The sequence below is a fragment of the Hippocampus guttulatus genome, chromosome 7 (genome assembly GCF_054856545.1).
Source record: "Hippocampus guttulatus isolate MCC_2025c chromosome 7, RoL_Hgut_1.0, whole genome shotgun sequence".
Classification (NCBI taxonomy): Eukaryota; Metazoa; Chordata; class Actinopteri; order Syngnathiformes; family Syngnathidae; genus Hippocampus; species Hippocampus guttulatus.
The window spans coordinates 18,249,630-18,270,839 of record NC_141267.1 but is presented as its reverse complement, the minus strand read 5'-3'; the positions used below and the strand labels follow the sequence as shown (position 1 = coordinate 18,270,839).

The 21,210-nt window shown below is 42.0% G+C and overlaps 2 protein-coding genes across 17 annotated transcripts in view; both read right to left on the bottom strand.

Moving 5' to 3' along the window:
* LOC147202793 (uncharacterized) lies at nucleotides 1-13,444 on the bottom strand. 4 transcript variants are annotated; one of them, XM_086116025.1, is made up of 20 exons: nucleotides 13,218-13,443; nucleotides 10,571-11,682; nucleotides 10,354-10,493; nucleotides 9,564-9,734; nucleotides 9,098-9,392; nucleotides 8,924-9,021; nucleotides 8,539-8,567; nucleotides 8,421-8,455; nucleotides 7,838-8,012; nucleotides 6,335-6,494; nucleotides 6,133-6,256; nucleotides 5,531-5,565; nucleotides 5,365-5,440; nucleotides 5,241-5,287; nucleotides 4,473-4,536; nucleotides 4,309-4,380; nucleotides 3,344-3,366; nucleotides 1,331-1,364; nucleotides 891-988; nucleotides 1-802 (listed from the first exon to the last, which is right to left on the bottom strand). In XM_086116025.1, the coding sequence occupies exons 1-19, from the start codon at nucleotides 13,224-13,226 to the stop codon at nucleotides 910-912; spliced, it is 2,778 nt and encodes a 925-aa protein (XP_085972151.1). In that variant the 5' UTR covers nucleotides 13,227-13,443; the 3' UTR covers nucleotides 1-802; nucleotides 891-909. The 4 variants fall into 4 exon arrangements, with proteins under 4 accessions (XP_085972151.1, XP_085972152.1, XP_085972154.1 ...); XM_086116026.1 differs by having other exon boundaries at nucleotides 1-799; XM_086116028.1 differs by lacking the exon at nucleotides 1-802 and having other exon boundaries at nucleotides 824-988; nucleotides 9,098-9,383; nucleotides 13,218-13,444.
* Nucleotides 13,445-14,884: 1,440 nt separating this feature from the next.
* dab1a (DAB adaptor protein 1a) overlaps nucleotides 14,885-21,210 on the bottom strand; it is a 192,037-nt gene continuing 185,711 nt past the window's right edge. For 12 of the 13 annotated variants that reach the window (XM_086116030.1, XM_086116029.1, XM_086116035.1 and 9 more), the window contains one exon: nucleotides 14,885-16,818. Coding sequence is in view for 1 of the 13 variants with exons in the window: in XM_086116035.1 (XP_085972161.1) it covers nucleotides 16,771-16,818 (48 nt within the window). In the remaining 12 variants the exon portion in view is untranslated. The remainder of the gene's footprint in view (nucleotides 16,819-21,210) is intronic. The other variant, XM_086116034.1, reaches the window with a different exon arrangement.

Genomic DNA, 21,210 nt, shown 5'->3' with positions numbered 1-21,210 from the left:
TTATGATTTTTTGCACTTTAATGAGTATTTATTGAAAAAAAAAAAACAATGACCGTAAACAAACATACAAAAGTTCTACGTGCTGTGTTTCCATTGATATTTTCAGACACGTGACAGAGAGAAGGTCTCGGAGGCTTCCTAAATGAAGCGAGCTCAATGATGTTTATGGATGATTTGGTTTTAAAGTCACCAGTTACCATCTTAACGTAAGCGTTTTTAACAATATTCATAATGGCCTGAACATTAGGTACACCTACACAAAAGGACAAAATATTGTAAAACATGTTCCGTCTGTAATTAATTTTATTTATTGTTGTGTAAGCGTTAAAGGACAAGAAAACACGTTTTGGTCTGCCAAATATTTGAATCGCGTGCGTACCTCATGTTTAGGCCCATGCGCGTACATGTCTGGAATTTGTGAGGCTAACCAAAGAAATTCCCAGATGAAATTTGGACGACTGTGAAGGGAGCAAGCCAGCGGCAAAGTATAATAGCTCGTTATGACGATTATATATTTAAATGCAATTGTATTTCCTCATACACTTAAACACTGCAAACTGGTAAAGGCTGGAGAGGAACCTGCAAGTTGAGCCGATCGGGTTTTTTTTTGTGTTGCTCCTGTTTCTCTCTCCTGGGAATCCCAATTCTGTGCTCAAAATAGCCTGTCGTCCAGAAGAAAGTCCACCCTCTTGGGAGTGCACATAATTACAAAAAAAAAGAACCCCCCCCCCAATAACATCCAGAAGGTCCAAAAAGGGGAAGGTGTCACAGTGTAAAGAAAGGCGCCCCCCACCCCCTCCTGCTGCAAAACAGAAGAGAAAAAACTAAACAAAACACCTCAGATGACATGCACTCAATCCTCAGCGGCAGCAGTTTGGATGCACCCTCACCCGTCGTCTTCTTCTTCTTCTACTTGCTCTTGTCGGCGTAGAGCTCCGGAGGAGGTAAAATGAGCAAATCGGGATGTTCGAAATCCATTGCCTGAGGCCTGCGGCAAAAACAAAGCAGATTTTTTTTTTTTTTTTTTAATGGTTGGACAGGTTTACTTCCAAAATGCAACACCTGTTATATTATGAGTTATGGATGATTTCCTCTTAAGTCTCACAACATACATTTCCATGTCTTATATGATGAAAATCACCGTCGACAATTTCCTCTTTATTACAGACATGATACAACATAGAAAGAGGAAGAATACATGGCGACTGAAGTTTAAAACCAGACCTGTAGCGAATAATAAGTAACTAATAACACTTTGATCACTTTTGACAATTTTCTTTTATTTTCTCGTGCAGCACCCTGGAGTGACTCGTGTGCGTGTGTAACTTACTGGTGAACGGCATGTTGGCTGCCAAGCACAGGCCCTGAAGAGCAAAGTAAAGGTGCGTTAGTTGGCAAGTGACGCCCAACAAACATGCCGAGGGCAAAACGAAGGACGTTTGTCGACGCTGTCAGCAAGTTATCCATTGACGAGATCTTGATTCTGTCTCTTTCACAATGTTTTCTTTTGGAATCGTTTCTGGTAGCTGATTTGATTTTTAGCGATGTTAAATGTCAAGTAGGTACAATTTTCAATGATTCGGCTGGAGACCCCAACTTGAAACCTTTACTTAGAAAACCCTAACCCAGGCTGGGAAGCCACATTTCAAACCATAATTTGGAAACACTAATTCAGTCTTGAATCCCGAATTTGAAACTGACTTCAAGACCGAGCCAAAACTTAACCCGTCGTTAAAATAAAAAGAAGTTAAACTCAAACAATTCTGGAAAAAAACTTGGATCAACCTAAAATCAGCGTTTATCACGTAAAGCGGGTGTACGACTTCCAATTTTTCAAGAGGTTCTGCATCAGGTAAAGAAAGCTGAATTTCCCCAAGATGTTTGTGTTTCGCAAAAGACACTTTTTTGTGTGTGTTTTCCTCTCTGGGGAACTTCCTACGTGAGCGCTCGACTCCCAAACGAGATGGCCTTTGTCGTGTTTTTTTTGCCGGAGCATATCAAATGGCAACTCTTCAAACAAGTCAGCCTCGACTCATCCGCCGCACCGCATCTCAGACTAGACGAGAGGTAAAAGGTCACACTCAGTGCTCCTGCAATCGGTATTTCTTCATTCCTCCCAAGTTTGCGCTCTGCCAACAAGAATTCGGTGCAGTTTTTATTTGTTCTCGTGCGATGTGTTTTCATTGTTGTCGTCCCTGATTTCTGTGGGTTGGCAGTAAGTATGTTCGAATTTGTTTTGTTGTTTTTATCCTTCATGGCCACCATAATTGTACTGCACCCTACTAAAATGTGATTGATTTAGAATGAGTTGGTGGAATGTTTTAATTTTCAACAGGCTTTATTGAATTAGACTATCTATCGCCTCTACACTATGTATTGCCTCTTCACACACGCCACTTTTCAACATCTGGGAAAGTACCCAATCGATTTTGAACCATCCCGGCATCGACCTTTTCATAGAATTATCCTTTGTTTTAGAAACAGCCGTATTGATGTTTAAAAAATGATTTCAACACCACATTTCGGTAGCATCTTTCTATATTGTTGTTCACCGTTTTTTCCGTATACTGTAATTGTTTTGTGTCTTAGAAACAACCTTATAAATATTGAATCATCTCTCACCAACTTCTAGGTGTCGTTTGGCTACATTTAAGACTTTGTATATTTAATAATAAATAATAATACATTTTATTTATAAGCGCCTTTCAAGACACCCAAGGACACTTTACAATAACAAAAAACACAAAACAATACGGGTTGAGCAGCGCCAGCGTTCACTCAACCCGAAGGTCAGAAAGAAACCACAGGGGAGGGAGAGAGGGAGAAAAAAACCCACGCTCGAGCTACCCTCATTTTGAGGATAATTTGAGTGAGGCAAAAAAACTCCTGCACAAGCATATGACAGTTACAACAGGTCACAAGACATAAACAATGAAGACGGTGAATCAAGGGAATGTATGAGGGAGGGGGACTAGCTTCCGTGCATATTTTCATCAGGGGAAGGTCGAGATAGCAGATGTTGTTTTGGTAGCAGGCTGCCCAAGAATTTAAGACAGCCCCGTGGCTTATGTCTCTTTAGTGGCGTCGATCAGCCAAATCCATGATTTCAGTCAGTATTTGTTTTCCTTTGTTTTAGAAAGAACTGTACTGATAAAAAAAAAAACTTCTCATAACTCATTTTGAACTCTCTCTTCACTAACTTTTTAGTTATCATTGTTCAACGTTTTAAAGACGACCTTATTCATTTTGAAATGTCACCTTGGGCTCCGTTGTGAAGCCTATTCCTCTGCCTGCCATGATTTGAATACATTTGGACAAAGATGAATTTTGAGGGATGACTTACTCGTTTCTTGTTCATTGCTGGTGCTGTAAAAATAAAGACAAAAAAGTCGTTTATTGTGATACATTGTGGCACAATATGTTGTATTTCGATTTTTTTCGGCATATTGTTTTGCAAGATAGACACTAGGTGGCAGCACACGCCCGCAGCTTCACACGGACTTCGCGATGGACAGCGGAAATGAGGCTTATTATAATCAAAGTAAAGGAAAAGCAACAGATGTGCTTCGCCGTTAATTTATGTGCCATATTTCTTCGATTTCCAGGTTCGTAACTTCATTTTTTTTTGTGTGTGACTATAATTGTGTATAAACAAATGGGGCCAACGCTATTAACCAGTTTAGCAACGACGACGGCTACAGCCTTGTTTAAAATGGCGTCCGTTCAGCGCAGCGGGAAAGAATGTTCTAATCTAGTTCATCATTCAAATGTGGTGAGAAGCTAGAAGGCAGCCATTATGATTATTCCATTCTGTTTTCATTAAGTGCAAATGTAATATGTCTTAATTGCAAGATAGACTTAATCTGTTGTAAAAAGTGAATACAAAGGAACCTCAAGTTATGAACTTAATTTGTTTTGTGAGACCATTTATAACTTGAAATATTCATCAATCGAGGTCACAATTAAGTTTAAGTTTGGTAGATATGTACGGGGCAACATTGAGATGTCAATAGATAATTTTGTACGATGTTCACCAACTACGGTGCTAACCAGCGCCTCAATGTAACGCCTACACGACAACTATCTCATGATTGCAGTCAAAAGTTAAAATGAATATGTAAATAAAGATAAATGGAGAAAAGAGCAGCAGCTGTCCTGCATCGCTGAATTATGTGCCATATTTCTCAGATTTCCAGCGCACACCAGTCAAAAGATCGCCTATATCGGTCAGTTCGCCAGTAGGAAGCTGGCCGGGACCCGCAACAAATTGAGGCATGTTGTAGTAGTATTAGAGTGCATCAGACCTACCTGGCCGTTGGCTGTAATGAATTGGATGATTGGAAAAATGTAGCCAATTTTTGAAGCGCTTCATTCTTGGCTCTGATCAAAAGAGACACAAAACATAGACATTGTTTTACAGATTATACAAGATAAATCATACTAGTCAGTGTGAAAGGAGGCAGTGAACTCACTGGACATTGGTGCCGCCTGCGTGGACGTCACTGCGCCTGTGCTGGTGGTTGAGGTCTGCGTGTGCTATGAGAGGAGCCAAAGACATACTGTCAGTACACACAGTCAGGTAGACTAGGAGTAGTCTAGTAAATGCAGTGCATGCTGGGATTTGTTGTTCCTGCTTAGATGGGATAGGACAGTACAGTGATACCTTGAGATACAAGCGACCTGACTTGAGAGTTTTTCGAAACAAGCCATCGATCGGCGGGAAAAAGAGACTTCAAGCTGTTTATTGCCACTCCCCCCTGAAGTTTAATCCCTAATCATAAAATCAACAGAACAGAATTCCATGTTATGCATTCTAAATATTTTGACCTAGTCTACTAGCTTCTTGCTCATACAAATTAGGATACGACATAGACAAGTGGCTACAAAGGACAGCGAGTATAACAGACAAATAATATAATACTCACAGATATATACTCTTTATCCTCTGCAAAGAATGACTAATACCACTGTATCTTATTGAGGAGCAGAGTCCAACTCCATGTATTTTTCATTATTATTACTGTATGTATTACAAAGTACAATATTTAAGACTGCTATGTTCCTTATTAAAAACATGACGAGGCGTGCTGGAACAGATTAATGGCATTGACATTCTTTCAGCAGGGAAAATATGATTTGCAATTCAAGTGTCTTGAGTTACAAGTGTGGTCTTGGAACAAATGAAACTCGTATCCCAGGGCACCACTGCACTAAGAAATAGAAATATGAGTGATCGGTACCTATGTCTGGCATGGAGACTGCGTGGTTGTGGCTCAGACTGGTGGAGCTACAATGGCGCACGGAAGGCGGAAATGAGTAAAAGCAACAACAATAAGAACAAAGCCAAATTTAGCGTGAACTCACAGGGGCGCCTGTGGGTACGTCGGGGAGGAGAGCGCTTCCTCGTCATCGGCGGTCCATTCCTCACTGTCATCTGAGACTAGAAAACATTAAACATGTGTCTAGTGACTCTAATGTTGACGTATTTAATCATGAGAAACAGCAAAAAGAAGAAGAAGAAAACACTTACAGCTCTCGGCTGATAGCGGGTAGTGGTTTGAAGTCCTGGTGGTTGGAAAAATGAAATCATGAATCCAACAAATGTATGATGACTAAAATACATATCGTCAACCAATAGAAGGCATGTATCTTTTGTTGTTTTCGTGATAAAGGAAATGTAGATTGAAAAGATATATTTTTTTTGCATGTTGGACAGCGACAGTATGTTAGGGTCGCTGTCTTGGAAGTTTGCTTCTTTGACAATTTCTCATTAATATTTGGACTTTTAAAGAAAAATTGTTTACTAAAATATATATTTACTGTGTGTAAAAAGCATGACCAGTATTCATGAATGAGTTTGTTTTCTTTTTTTGTCCTTCAAAAGCTCACAGTGAAACATTTTGTTTTGAGAATAAAACAGGTGAAGAAAATTGGCTTTTCATTTCAAAAAGCACCTTTAACTGCCGTCCAGCACATATCATTGCCGAGCAATAAAAGGCCAGGACTGTATGTCCACTTTTTGTCCCTTTTTTTTTTTTTTTTTTTGCAGACTGTGTATATACACGTTTGGCTTGTGATTACACTGAATGGAATAAGCATAAGTGTATGGCTGTTTTCTTTCTTTCCACATACCTACTTCCCGGCATGACGGAGTCCGTTTCCACTGGGCTGCTCATATGAATGCTGGATGCTTTCTTCCCTAGCTCCAGCATCTCCTTGATGTCCAGCTCCACGTGGTCCACCGCTACATACCCGTCTAAAGAGAACAAATAACCCCATCAGGACTCCGTTTTTGGTTCAAGAAACGTGCACGTTTTAATGTGGTGTGACTCACAGTTGTTTGCAAAGTCCCTGGCCAACCATTTTCCTTTTGGGCAGTTGGTAGTGCGAATGATGCTGATGTTGTCGCCGCTCTGGACGGGCAGGTCGTCCTTGCGTCCTTTGGTTGTCACGGTAACCGTTGCCCGGTACATGGCTTCCTCACAACCTGTGATCTAAGGCAGATAAACACGTTTATGTATTTTCACGAAGTGGGCTTAAAGTGGGCAGACACTTTTGAAAGTAACTTCTTCTTCAAGGTACTGTGATTAACAACGCATGTTGCATCATTTGAGTCAAGAACAAAGAAAGTGCATTCTAAAAAATGTATTTGATAGTTACGCAAGGAAAGAAGGCAGAAAAGTAGTTTATGCAAAGAAAGGGAGGATGCAAAATAAAAAGCAGGTCTCAGGAAAGGAAGGGAGGGGAACTAATGAAGGGTGGCAGACAGAAGGGTCAAAGAAAAGAAGGGGGGGAAGCAAAACTGACATGTAAGGAAAAAAGGCAACAAGGAAAGATGAAGGAGGAGAAGCAAAAGCAGAGCTTCGAAGCAGAAGGAAGGAAGGAAGGACACGACAAAGTCAGGAATGTCGGTTAAAGTGAAGGAATCGGGAAAGAAGAAAAACAGACATGAACTAGAACCAAGGCAGAAAAGCAGATTTAAGCATAATAAGGAAGGATGAGTATGATGTATGAATAAAAAGTAGAGTTGATGGAAGGAAGGATATAAGAGGAGAGGAAGGAAGGAAAGTCGGAAGGAAGAGGTCGGGAACGTGGTACGGAAGGTGGAGAAAAAGCACCTCAGTGGAGAGAATGAGGTGAGGAAAGAAGGCAGAAAGTAAAGTAAGAGGGAGAGAAGGAGGTCAGGGAGGAAAGAAGGTCTGAAGTGGAAGGAAGAAGGTAAATAAGGAAGGCACAAAAGCAGGTTTAAGAAAAGGAAGCAAGGATGTAAAGATACATGACCAAAAACAAAGGTAATGGAAGGAAGGAAAAAATGAGTCAGCAAGTTGGTCTGAGTTGGGAGGAATGAGGTAAGGATGGAAGGCAGGCGAGTAGGATGGGAGGAAAGAAAAGAATGAAAAGAAGAAAAACAGACCTCAAGCCAAAGGATTGAGGAAAGGAAGTCAGAATTTGAGGTTCAAGTGAAGGAAAGGAGTTCAGGAAGGAAAGAAAAACAGACCTTAGGTGGAGGTAGGAAAAAAAGGAAGGAAAGATGCACGAATAAAAAAAACCTGATGTGATGGAAGGCAGAGGAATAGATTCAAGGAAAGGAGGAGATCAGAAAGGAAGAAGCAAAAGAAGGTCTGAAGTGGAAGCAAGGAAGTCAGAATAGCATGGTGATGGTCTGCTTTTGGGCCACCATGTTGCATTTGAAGTCATGTCCGTGACGCAATAAAATCCCCTCCCGCCTGCGAGCTCAGCCGGTCCAGCGGGAGGAATGAATGCCGACAGGTTTGTAGGCCGCCACCTTCCAACCGCCCCATTTCAACGACAGCATCATCTGCCGCCTTGAACTCACCTTGAATTTCTTCTTGATCTCATTCTCGCGCTTCTCCCGCTCCTTCTGCTCTTTCTTCTCTCGCTCTTGCTTTTCCTTCAGTTCCCTCTTCTCCTTTTCCAATCGCTGCTTCTCTCGCTTCTTCAGCTCTTTGCTGTCGGGCCCCTCTGCCGCCAACGTGGACTTCCTGTCGCCTCTGTCCACCACAGCGAATATCATTTCAGTAAAAATGAAATGCAATTAATTGTAAAGAGTAAATTAGTAAAATATGAATACAACAATAAAGTCAAAGAAAAAAAAATAACGGAAATTTTGATTGAGATATAAAAATAAAGTACAAAGAAAATACCAATGAATACAATCAAATAAAATTATTGTAATCAAAACCAAAATAATAAAAAGTAAACAAATAAAATATACATGATCAAACTAATACAACATAAAATTTTGGAATGAAATACAAATAAAATGCAATTAACACTAGAATTTTAAATGAATATCTCAAAATAAGTTAAAAAAAAAAACTGAAAATAACAGCAAAATGCTAAACTATACCAGAAATATAAATGATGATAACAATAGTAAAATAAAATGAGGGCCTTACTTTCCAAACCACCCTATCTTGTTATTGCCTTCATTCTGCAAAAAATACAGTTGGCTTGATTCAGTCTACATCTGATTGAGACGCTTTCTGGCACACTTTTATAAACAAATCCACTTACAGATTCCCGGGTGGCCTCGGCGTATGGATCTGTGATAGAAGAGCCGTTGCAGTGATTTCATGATGAATCATTTACATGATGCAATGATACAACACAACAGTCTTCATGTTTATAAGCGAGCCACCTTTCGTCCCAAATCGTCTTGCTCGTCTTCATACTAATCGCACCCATCACAGATTCAAGACTAGCGGTGGGGTTTAGCAAAGCAGCCCCAGAACATAACCAACACCATCATTTCTTAACTGAACAGAACATATACTGACGCTCCAGAACGCCTTGATCGTCTTGTGCCGTCATTGTACCCTGCATAGATTTCAGATACCTAGCGTACCGTCGCACACAACCTTGACTATCACTCTCCAGTTTGAGTTCTCGGAGTTCTTACTCTTTGGCGGTCCTTTCTTTTTCCTTCCCATATCAGTCTTTGCTTTCCAATTAGGTGAGTAAACGTCATTATGGAAGTTGTTGCCGTGAGCTTGATTTCTGCAGAACAAATAGAAAAGTGAAAAACTCGAGAAAAATCACACTGCGTCAAAAACATTTCAATCATGCGTCTTACACTGCGATTGCTTGACCGTCCAGCGAGGTAGGGAAGGAGGAGTCTGTCTGATACGATGGTGGCTGGTCCTGTAATTTGCTGTTAAACGTCGACAGTCCTTTGGGACCCGTTAGCATGATACCGTTGCTGTGTAACGGTGGAAGGTTCTTTCCGTCTGGAATATCTGGGCCGCTGTACTCCCCATTGCCCGATTGGGACACCACCAATCCTTGAGAAAATGCATCAGCAGTCCCACCCCCAAACTTTGGCTGATTGTTGGAGGGCATCTCTGGCAATTTGGAAGGCACTGGGATCGCTTAGGTACAACAAAAATCAACATTAGAGAGCTGTTAAAACAGGGTGTCCCAAAAAAATCTACTCAGTGTGTGACTGGCCATTACTGTAATGGGCAGTCAAAAAGTGAGTACGTTCTTTTGGGACATCATATACATGCATTTGGTTTCAAGTCCAAAAGTAGTAAACATACGGTTGTACTTTGCTGGCGGAGGCGGAGGGTCGAAGTTGGGTGTTTTGATGACTGGTTTGGGAGGCTTCTTTGGAGGAACCTCCAGAGGAGCCTGGTCCAAGGGGACATTCCTGGGCTGACGAGGCAAAACATCCAACAGCTCCGGTACGTCCAACGTCGCAGAGGCTTGCCCTGTGCACAGTTTTTACCTCATTAATCCCACATTTCTTGATGTTATCTCTTCTGTTAAGCTTGACATCCGACGACTGTGTTTCACTACATTTAATGTCTTGAATGGAATGCAGTCAGAGGAAGTTCAGTGGTGGATGACCTGTAGGGTAAGCTCATGGGAGTGACAGAATTTGATTTGTGAGGAAACCAAACCAGCTGAGAAAGTTGTTGGGAGGTGATTGCATGGCAAACTTTGGCCTTCAGATTTACTCTACAGATAAATTCACCTTTGCAGTGAAACTGCTTTACAACATTTGTCCATCTCTTGACAAAACAAGAAATCAGAGTATTTTGGGATGATTTTATGGTTCACCAAAGGCAACAAAATTCTTTACAACTTCAGAGAAATTCCTTATGTCGTCGTGACTGATTCAGTTCACTTGTTGCCAGTTCTTATGAAAATAACACAGCAGTCAGGAAAAACAGCCTTGATCATATCACTCAAAGGGAGACTAGTAGTCCAACCAAGCACAGATGCCGCGCATTTGATTGTCAGCCAGTTTACTATCCCGCAATAATAACATATGAGGCCATCTCTCAAACGGAAAGCCCGAAAGACAGGAGATTGCTGAGGACTTACCACGATTGAGACTGTTGTGCTGTATGGCCCGAGAGTCGAGGTCGATGGGTGGGAGGTCTGTGAGCGAAAAGTTGGGGCTTTGAGGTCGGTGGAGATCCTCAGGAGGCGGCGTACTGGAAACGGAACTGTTTGTCTGAGAGCTGAGACCAGAAATGTCAGTCGTAAGTCTGAGTATTGTTCACATTCGGACAGTAATGTCGTGATGTGTATTTCTTACTCGGTGTTGAGCTTTCTGGAGGCCTTCTGTAGAGCACTGAGTATTCTGTGGTCGCCTGCGTTGGACCTCCTCACTTGGCTCATGTCTTCGGCCCTCTCTAAGAATGAAAAAGCTGAAACTGAACCTGCGAGAGACGACAGGGGATCTTCGAGCGGGGACGGGGGCCGGGACTTCAGCATTGCTTCTATACTTATGGCTCCTACAGCGCCACGTGCAGGCTCAGGAGAGGACGGCATAAGGGAGGAGTATTGAGTTGGTGGGATGGAGATTGTGTGGTAGATGGGTTGAGGGGGTTGCACTCGGCTAATTTTACCTTGATGGTCAAGTATGGAAATGGGAAAGGGAGGTGTTTTCATCTCCAGTGGCATTTCATTCTCTGGAGATGGGAGATAAGGAGCTGGAATATCAGGAATGAAGGAGGGGTGTGGGGTGAAGCCAGGAGAGAAGGACATTGCGACATCCGAATCGGGTGAGGATAAAGAGTTTGGCGACATCAATTGCGTCTCTGGTTTTACGTCGTCAAACTCAGGAGGTGTCGGGATGAGCGCAGCGAGTACAGGACTGTCCATTGTGGCTGTGTCCAATATGGGATCGGATGGAACCTTGTCCAGATTAGTTTTTGCAGGCCATTTAAAGGCCAGACAATCTTGCATCTTTTTCGAGTTGAGAACGTGAGAGGGAGCCGGTTCTGACACCAGATCCCCGGTGGTCACCAGCTGAGGCTTCTTGTCTTTAGCGCCGTCTTTCTTCAACTTTTGATACAGTGAATTCTCATCCAACGGTTCCTTTCTTCCCTTGGTCAGTTTTTCTTTGCTGATCTGAAGCCTCACGTCATTCTTGTCCATCGAGGTTTTCTTGATGAGAGGTTTCTTGCTTTCCTTCTTCTCATCCTTAAAGACCACCCTGGGGGCCATGATGGTCCTTCCCTCCAGGGTCTGGTTGATGGAGGTTAGCAGGGAAGGACGGGCCCCTGCCGGGAGGTAGTGCCTGGGGCTGGTGGGAGGAGGGACTGTCCTGGGTTTGTCTGGAACGGTGGGTTTTTTTCCGGGTTCCCTCAACAGGACGTCAGCCTCTTGGAATTTAGCCCTCAGGGCCTTTAAGTCCATCGTCTGCTGGTGAAAAGATAACTGCAAAATATCAACCTCACCTGCAAAAGCTGAAAGCATTGTACTCTTAATGTTGTTTTGATAACAAAGTGGTGCGCCCCTTGTTCGGCTGACAACGCTTATCTCCAGGTGACTTGTAAACTGTCATGTTTGCATATGAAATGGTCTTTACGCCTTATTAGGGAAGTCAACCCAAAAAAAGTGTTCTTTACAAGATTAAGTTCTCTGCAGCCCTACTCGTCTAAACGTGGCATTCTGATTAATATTGTGTTCGGAATATGAGTTAAGCTGGTTTTGTCCATCTCAGGGGGTAGCCATTTTGCCACGTGCTGTCGACTGAAAATGACATGACAGTTGCTTAGGTAACGGCCAATCATGACTCAGCTTCAGAAAACAGGTGATCTGTGATTGCCACATGAGCTGTGAGTAACTATGAGGTCATTTTCAGTCGAGAAAAAGTGGCAAAATGGCCGCATCCCGAGATGGGTAAAAACGCGTGGATTTTGCTGCTTAACTCATATTCCACAAAACTAATCAGAATGCCGTGTTTAGACGAGTGAAGGCGTATAGAACATACTATTGTGAAGAAATTTTCGGGATTGCCTTCCGCTTCCAGGCAGCCTTGCCCAATTTTTCAACAGGTCAGGTGTACCTCTTTTCTGACGAACAAAAAGAGAAAAATAAAGAACCAGCTTGTCATGCAGCGCTCCAGCTAACGTTATGTCATGTCAGGAGCACATTTAGGAATATCCCTTTTCAGCACAGAAATGACTGCTGCTAGGATTTTTAAATGTTAAAATTCTTGAGCTCCGCACCCCCTTCAGCATCCCCACAGAGACAACGCATCCCTGCCAATTAAGTTACTTGACAAAATAATGCAAATTAACCACCACAAGCTAGGTGCGGATAGATAAAATTCATCTGAAGTTGCACATTTGAAATATTCTTTCAATTTTTAAGCCACGCACCCCCTTTATCATTCAGACTGATTTGGCACACCTTCTCCAGTTGCCCAAAATGTAATGTGAAAACATAATTCAAATTTGCCACTCAAAGTTTGGCGCCGATTGCTATCATTGATTTGAAGTTGCACATTTTTAACCTACGCACCCCCTTTAACATCCAGATTGAGGTGGCACATCCCCTGTCCCTTGCGCACACATTAAAAATAACCATGTGACAAAAAAACAAAACAAAGTCAAGTCAGACATTTAACACCGTTTTTGATTTTACACTGCGCACCCCAGCGGGTACACGCACCACCGTTTGGAAATCTCTCTTTTAGAGCACAAAAATTAGAGTGCATAGCAGCCTATATCAAAATATTTGATCCACACACCCTCTTAAACATCCAGACCGTGGTGCCGTACCGCCTCTCTCTTGCACACACCCTCGAAAAAAATGATCAAAACATATTTAGTACAAGCTTGACTAAAGCCTCATTTGAGGCTCGGTCACAGCAACAATATGACAAAGTATCCTGTACATTCGCTTGTTGTCGATGTCAGGTCTCCATGAGGACAGATTGTGAAATAACGCACCTGAGCCATCGTATTTTGAGGTCCTTCCGAAGTACGCACGACCAGTCAGTCGGTTTAGCCTCTCATGTTAATTGTTGCCCCAACATATCGACCATTAAAAGTGAAAACCACTGTAGTAAAACTTCTCACACAACTCTCATGCACACTTAAGAAAGGTCCCGTGGAGGAATGAAGGCAAGTACGAGCACACACACAAAAACAGTCCTATCCCGTCCAACGGGTCTGCTGAAGGACAAATTCTTGAAAGAGTTTGGATGTTTGTTTTTTTTTGTTTTTTTCTTCATCCTAGAGGAATGTCACTCGGCCGGTTTGTCACGTCACAAAACCTTGCTACTGGTGCGCATGTTTTTTTTAATTTTATTGTTGATATTTTTTTAACAAATAAATGAAAGAAAGGACGAATGTTTGGAGTATTTATAACCCTTTTTAAAATATGATTTGTTTTCAATTTTTTTTTTCCATAAAAGAAGTAGACCAAAAAGTAATGAGGGGGGGGGGGGGGGGGAAACTTACTGAAGAGGTTCGGCAACATTCCAGGCTCGTACGTAACACAGAAGACAAGTTACTTAAATGATAACATACATAGAGTACATTACATACCTTACCCACAAAGCCATTTTCGGGATTCATTTGTTATTATTGTTTGAACTTTCGGAAGAAATTTGCTAGCTTCATTTTATGGCTTGAGTGACTTATTTTACATTTCTCAACAAAAATATAAAGGCTCCCAATTTTCGTGAGCTGAAAATTCAAAGGCCTATTTTCTTGCCAATATAGTTGGCAAATCTAGTTGACAAATCTTTCTAAATCTGCGCTGGTGAGCACAAGATGCTGAATAGACAGTACAATTATTGCACAGGTAGTGCCTTAGACTGCCATCAATAAAAAGCCACTCTAAAATTTGCAGTTTTACTATATTGGACACACCTGTGAGCTGGATGGATTATTTCGGCAAAGGAGAAATGCTCACCAAAACGGCTTTTGACAGATTTGTGAACAATAAGAGACTTGGGCCTTTTGTGTGTCTACTGGAGAAAAAAAAGTCTTGGCTCTTTGAGTTACGCTCATGAAAAATAGGAGCAAAAATGCTTTTGATGCAAACTGGACACGCCATGATCTTCTTTGAGTTCGTCTAAATAATAATGGATGAATGCATTCAATATAATTGACAATTTTAAACATAATACACATTTATGAATACATATTTATGAATCAATAATAAATCAAAACCATTTGAATCAATCAAAATGAAGCCACTACATTTGGCTATTGTTTCCATAAAATAAAAATTAAAAAATAAAATCTCTGCCTTTTTCCTCTCCTGTTAATCTTCTGAATGAATTGTATCACTTTATACACAAACATATTAAGTACAACAAAAAAAATACCCCACAGGTAGATGGAAAGACCTCTCTGGATTCATCTAAAAGTCAGTCTGAATCCTCTAGAAATAGTGCCAGTGATTTGCGTCCCGGAAAGAAATTAAATATCAAGGAAATGAATTACTTTGGAAAAAAAAAGCCATCAACTTTCTATAACTCTTGTCCTCATTAAGTATTTCATTAATAACCACGAGCACAACTTTTTGATCTTTTGACACTCTGTTTACATGTGCTAAAAATCATTTTAAGAGTACTTCAAGCACAAATTACAGCCAACAGCGAACATAATTGAGATGTGTTTATTTGGAACAGTAGTACACGGTTGATATATGGAAATTAAGAGCAAATACAAACCTAAAAAAAAAAAAAAGAAAAACGAGAGAGAAAAGAAAAAAATGATTGAAAACCCCGACTGCAGGATGTCAGTTATTTGTAAAGATAGAAATAATGTCAATTTACATTAAGAAACTGTTAGCTGAGGTAAAATCTAGCAATGTCCCCATTCCCTTTTCTTATGTAAGTCTTTGCTTCATCTTTAGAACAGCATCATCATCATCATCATCATCATCATCATCGTCATCAGGGTCCCGAACAAGTGACGTGAAGAAGACTGTGGCCATGAAACAGGGAGTCGCTGGATGAAGGCAGTCACATGGGCAAGTAGAACAAAGTGCAACCTCGAAAGATGGACGCCGGCTAATCTAGGATCGGTTTCCAATGAATGTTTCCTCGCCTTAAATCATGGAAGTAAATATAAAAACCAATCACACACAAGCAGTGATGAACGGATCCCTTGCACGGGCTTTTTCGATGGCGAGGTATCAAAGACACATTTAATGGCTTACGCTATAAAGCTTGACAATTTTCACGTCATCCATCTGTCTAGGATAGCCGCTTCCGTTTGGGGGCTGATTTGACTTTGTTCTCCAGTTTCTATGGTGTGTTATTGAAGAAAATAGCCGACTTCTTCAGTTTTAGGTTTTTGAGTCCTTGACTTTTTCATGTGTCCTATTATGATTGACATGTCCAGCTAATCTTGCATCATTCATTGCAAGGAACACACAGATGAACAACGATTTGCGTGCACACTCACACCTGGGTACAATTTAGAGTGTTCAATTAATCTATCGTGCACATTTTTGGAAAGTGGGAGGAAAACGGAGTACCCGGCGAAAACCCACGCAAGCACGGGGAGAACATTCATATTACCTCATAATACAATTTAATGGCAATATTATATGTGTCTGTTATTTATCAAAATGGTATGTATTTCAACAACTTTATTTATTTAATTTAGATTCTTTTTGGCTTCCATGGGCGGTGAGATGAGCAAGACGGAGCTTTAAAAAGAAAAGGGTGGCCGAGCGTTGCACTACACCCGGGGAAACGCACGTGGCTATTGCTTGGGTTCAAACATTTGCATAACTGCAAGCCTCCCTATTTGATGGCACAGAGATGTGACACGGTGGAGACGGTGAGTCATGTTTATTTACAAAATGGCAAACCCCATGATCCAGATGCCTTTAAAGCCACTCGACACAGCTCCCTACGGAGCTGAACCCCACATTGCGGCTCAATTTTGAATTATAAAAAAAGGAAAAAAAATCATGTTATATTTCTCTTCAATTGGCTCTTTTCTTCATTGTTTAATCTCCTGTCATTAGTATTGTACAAAAAGCTATAGAGAATGAACTCTGTGGCCCTTCCACATTGTTCTGGTCCTTTTAAATCAGTCTGCCGGGAGGGTTGGGCCAACTGTATTGACGTGTGTGTGTGTACATGTGTGTGCGTGTGTTTGGCGAGTGAGTTGCTCCCAGTTTGTTTCGGCACCCGAGTCAAACCAACGACGGGCCTCTGTGACAGTCTACACAGACGGCAAAGATGGCGGAGGAAGCCAAGAAAGGAGCGAGGAGAGCAATAAGCGAGGGTGGGAAAAGTCCAGACGTGTGGATACCTGGCCTGCCTGGAGTCAGTGAGCAAAGAGGGGGCAGGAAGATCACGCACGCACGCACGCACACGCACACACACACACACACACACACACACACACACACACACACACACACACACACACACACACAAACAATTGTTGGGGATTGGGGGGGGGGGGGCTCTCCCTCCTTCAGTTTTCTCAGTGCTGGTCCCGGCTGCCTTGCTGTTCCCGTGTGTCTTTATTTCTTCCCTTTGTTGATGCGGGCATACAGTGGGTCCTTCTTCTTCTAGGGGGGGAAAAAAGGGAGTTACGTTGTGCTGTTTAATTGTTTCCTTTATTTTTGGGGGCGTATATCTATCTCTCTATAAAGCTTAAGCAGCACAGTGATTGGGTGGTGAGCACCTATTTCTCCAAGTTGAGAGCTTCCGGGTTCAAATCTTATGCTTGCGATTGAAAACAAATGCAATTCAGCTCATGCAGGGTGAACAGTTCACACAAATGACAATGTATGATTTTGTTTTTTGTTTTTTGAGAATCTTCCCTATTCGTGTCATAAAACTCAGTTTACTTAAAGGTAATAAGACCCCAAACTACTAATTAAAAAATAAAAGGAATGCTTGCTCTGTTCCTTAAGTGACCACTGGGTGGCAGGAGCACACTAGCTTCAAAGCGGCTCGTCACTCGGCCGGTATGATTTTTAATATGTGATCAAGACCGCACACTAAGAAGTGCCTGACCGAATAATCGGGTGGCCAACTTAATTAGCTCTTTTAAAACGGGCAACCTTCTTGTTTGGACCCGATGTCTGAGCAAGTCTTAACCCTTCTGACTCTATTTTCAAAGGCAGCAGAACGTGCGTTCAGTTGTAGTCTGGAGCGTGGGTGTTTTCTTTTACATAGCGTACCTGACAATTAGATGACTGGCAGTAGACTAATCTTTAGTGCAGCTAAAAGACAGATTTAAGTTGTGGAGCGGGTGGTGCTACACAATTTTGGTGGATTTGAGTGAGGCGCAGGCATCATCATCCGCAAGTGGAGATCTTGCAGTTCTTTATAAATGTACTCTTAGGACATTAATCTCCTGCATGGACTCCATCGAATCAGTCCTGGTTCCGCCCTGTAGACCATGTGTGCACCTCTACTGCTCTCAAGCTTATCAGCTTGAGTTGCCACTAAATTGCAAGCAAGTTACGGCTTGGATCAAGTAAGTCACAAGTGAAGTCATACAATCACAACAATGCTTATCACAGAATACTTACTGTACTGGCTTGCCATATTGGTGTGAATGATTTCCAAAAAAAGAAAAATCCCATGTCGAAGACCAAAAGTCTTTCATAGGTCACAAGTCCTGAAAATGATGACTCAAGTCTGAGTCAAGTTACATGACTGGGAGTCACCCATCTGTGGTATTTGTGTTAAGTAGCTGTACTAATACATTCACAATCATGCGTCTTTTTGGTCAGGACAAAAACTGTCTTCGGATTGTATTTTCTAAACAAGCCCGACATTCAGCTAAGTCTTAAAATGGGCATTTGAGTCTGACTCAACTCAAACAACTTGAGTCACGTGACTGGAGTCCCCCACGTCTGACTCCGATACTGTCACATAGATTCCCTGCACTCGCGGCCATGAAACACCATCGTGACTCATCGCGTCTGCCCCTCGAGCTCACCGCGGTCGCTTGCTATTCTACACATAATTACAGTCGCCCACTCCAGCTGCCGTGAAGACGGCTCGGAGAGGGGGCCTGTTATATCATGGAGAACTTCTCGCACTCTGCAAAGCCAGACTGGCTTCCCACGCAACGAATTGCGACCTGACGGATATTGTGTGTGCGACACATGCACAGGTGGCAAATTTTCAAACGGTTCCATATCAGTTCAGCTCGTCACAATATGCCTTGGAACGATATAGCCCGGATTCAGTTTCCAACCCCACACTTCAATCCTAACCAGGGTTTGAATAGCTGATTTGAAACCCTTGAAATCCTAATTTAGGGTTTGAAACAGTATACCAGAGGTGAAACCACCAATTTATATCCGTAATTCGGGCTTGAAACTATAGTTTGCATAGCTAATCCCAGTTTGAAACCCTAAACCACATTCAAACACGTTTCAGCAACATTCAATTCAGTGATTATAGTGTCTACCACTAGAGGGAGCACTATACCTCAGTGTTGGCTAGTGGCTGGAGCATTTGGACTAGACCTATAATTGGAAGAAGAAAGCAGAAGGCCACTGTTGATTTGGTTCTGAGCTGGGAACAGACCGGGACAGTGCTTTTCCGAGCCAATGTATTTCACATTCTGGACCACTGGTCATGGCGTTAAGAATGTTTTCCCTGGCCCCTTGGCTCATTCAAATGAGCTAATTACTGAATATTTATTTATTTGCTGTGCTTTTGGCTGTCGGTGTAGCCATCCGGTTCTGGTTAATTCGGTCCATGTTGCTGCACAATGTGACAGACAGATCATGATTTTGGGAAACGTTGCTACATTTCATTTTCAATTGGCCTTCTACACACATTCTGTAGACCTCAAAACCATCATTTCAAACCCCAAACCTCGTTTGGAACACCAACTTTGGCTCTAAACCTTATTGCCAAACTCGAACCCTGGATTGAAGTCCAATTTGAAGCCATAACTCATATTTGAAACCTTATTCCTATTTGAATCCAGATAGCCCTATTTGGAGACCATGAATCCAACTCGTTACCCAATGAAACAGGAACCCAGGCTTGAAACCTTAATTCAAAACCCTAAACCAGAGTTGAAACCACATTTTGGGACCACCTGACTTCATAACCCTTGTTTGAAACCCTACTTTATAACAGAACCCTTGTTTGAATCCCTAACCTGTTTAAAACCACAGACACTTGAAACACGAACTGAGGCTTCTCAACCCGAGTGAAACATTAACGTCCGTTTAAAAGCCCTACTTTGAAATCACAACCCGGTCTTGACTTCCTGACCCTTGTTTGAAACCTTCAACCGGGCATGTCCAGCCTCAGTCCTCGCGGGCCACTGTCCTGACTTATTTCCAACGCTCCCCGATGGAACACACTTGATTCCAAAGAGCCGCTCCTCAGCAAGCTCTGAAGAAGCGCGAGAACGATCCTCCTCATTTGAATCGGCTGTGTTGCAGCAGGGACAAATGGAAAACGGGCAGGACTGCAGCCCTTGAGGACCGCCTTTGGACACCCCTGCTTTAAACCATTTAAAGCCCTAACAAAGGCATGGAACCCCACTTGGAAAAAACGACTTTGAAACACTATGTTGGGCTTGAAACCATAATTCGAAGCTCTCACCATGGCTTGAAACCCCACTTTGAAACCCTAATGCAAGCTTGAAACCCTAAACCTGGCATGAGATTTCACTTGAAAACCAAAATACTGGCTGCAAAACAAAAACAAAATTAAAACCAAAAAACTAGGCTCGAACACCTCATTTGAAACCATAACCAGTATTAAAATTCCATCTGTGAAAATCTAATCCTTGTTTAATGCCCTAATTAATTATTTTTATAGCTACTATACACAACTGAATCGAAGTCGTTTGCTGCCATAGCATAAAAGCGCTTTCACCCGAAGTCCGTGCTCCAAATCCAAGAGGGCAGGGGGAGGCCTTGGAACCATGATCCGAATAAAATGTTCTCGTGTCTGTTGTTCTAGATGGGGGCGGGGTGGGTCGGAGGCATCGGGGCCTGGACAAGAACGGCGAAATGAGATTGCTTGGTGAACCGTGACGGCGGGTCGTTTTACTCGCTTTCTCTCCGGACGCACCCCCACCTAACACATTGGAGGGAAAAAAAAACCAAACCAAAAAAACACTACATGAAATAGGTGACTTTTTCAGCGCAGACACCCCCAAATTCAACAGGAGTTAAAATGTATATACAATTTTAAAATAAATAAAATAGCATGCTAGCTTTCTATATTTTTCCTAAAACCCTTTTGGTGTGGGCCACATTGAATTGGATTGTGGAATCAACTAATGTAAACGCACATAAAAGAAATGTCTGAAACGTTGACCCAAATTGCTTTATAAGCGATTGCGATCGAATATGCAAATATTTTTGAAGGTCCTCTTTGCGCGGATTTTTTTGATAAACACAAGCAAGAAATTAATCATGTTTGCACTCCACATTTTCAAGTGGAATGATTTGTTTTGGTTGGATTCGGTGACATTGCGATTTGATTCCATTCAAAATGGTACGGCTGTCGTTTTTGAAATGTTTAATAAGGGCATGTTAAAAAAAAAAAAAGAAAGCGCTCCAAAGCCACAACTATTCAAGTTATTTCAACTGAAAGAAGCATCATATCATCAACAGCATCAAACTGCTTTATTCCGTTTTATACCTGCTGTCCATCACTCGTAAAAGACGATTGGATGCATATCTTGAAACATTTTAAAATGTTACTCTTGGGTTTGGTCAAAACCGATTATCTGACTCAAATTGGTTTACACTGCATATATACAAATAAAAAATAAAGCCTGCTGATGGACCGAGATGCCCCCCCCCCGCCCCCCTTATTGCCAAATTGCCGCCTTTGCAATTGAACATTTCCTTCTACTACGTAGCAATGTCGACTTGAACTGGATTCATTATTCAGCTGCAGTACACACACCAACACACGTTTTGGCTGCAATATGAGCCCAGTTGGTCACGGTATCAATCACA

Bases quoted from the DNA above. Each gene is read 5' to 3' on its own strand.
- LOC147202793 (XM_086116025.1), bottom strand. The intron at 10,494-10,570 runs GTAAGAAATACA...TTCTGGTCTCAG, and splicing joins TCCAGAAAGCTCAACACCGA to CTCTCAGACAAACAGTTCCG. The intron at 5,566-6,132 runs GTATGTGGAAAG...TCCAACCACCAG, and splicing joins TCCGTCATGCCGGGAAGTAG to GACTTCAAACCACTACCCGC.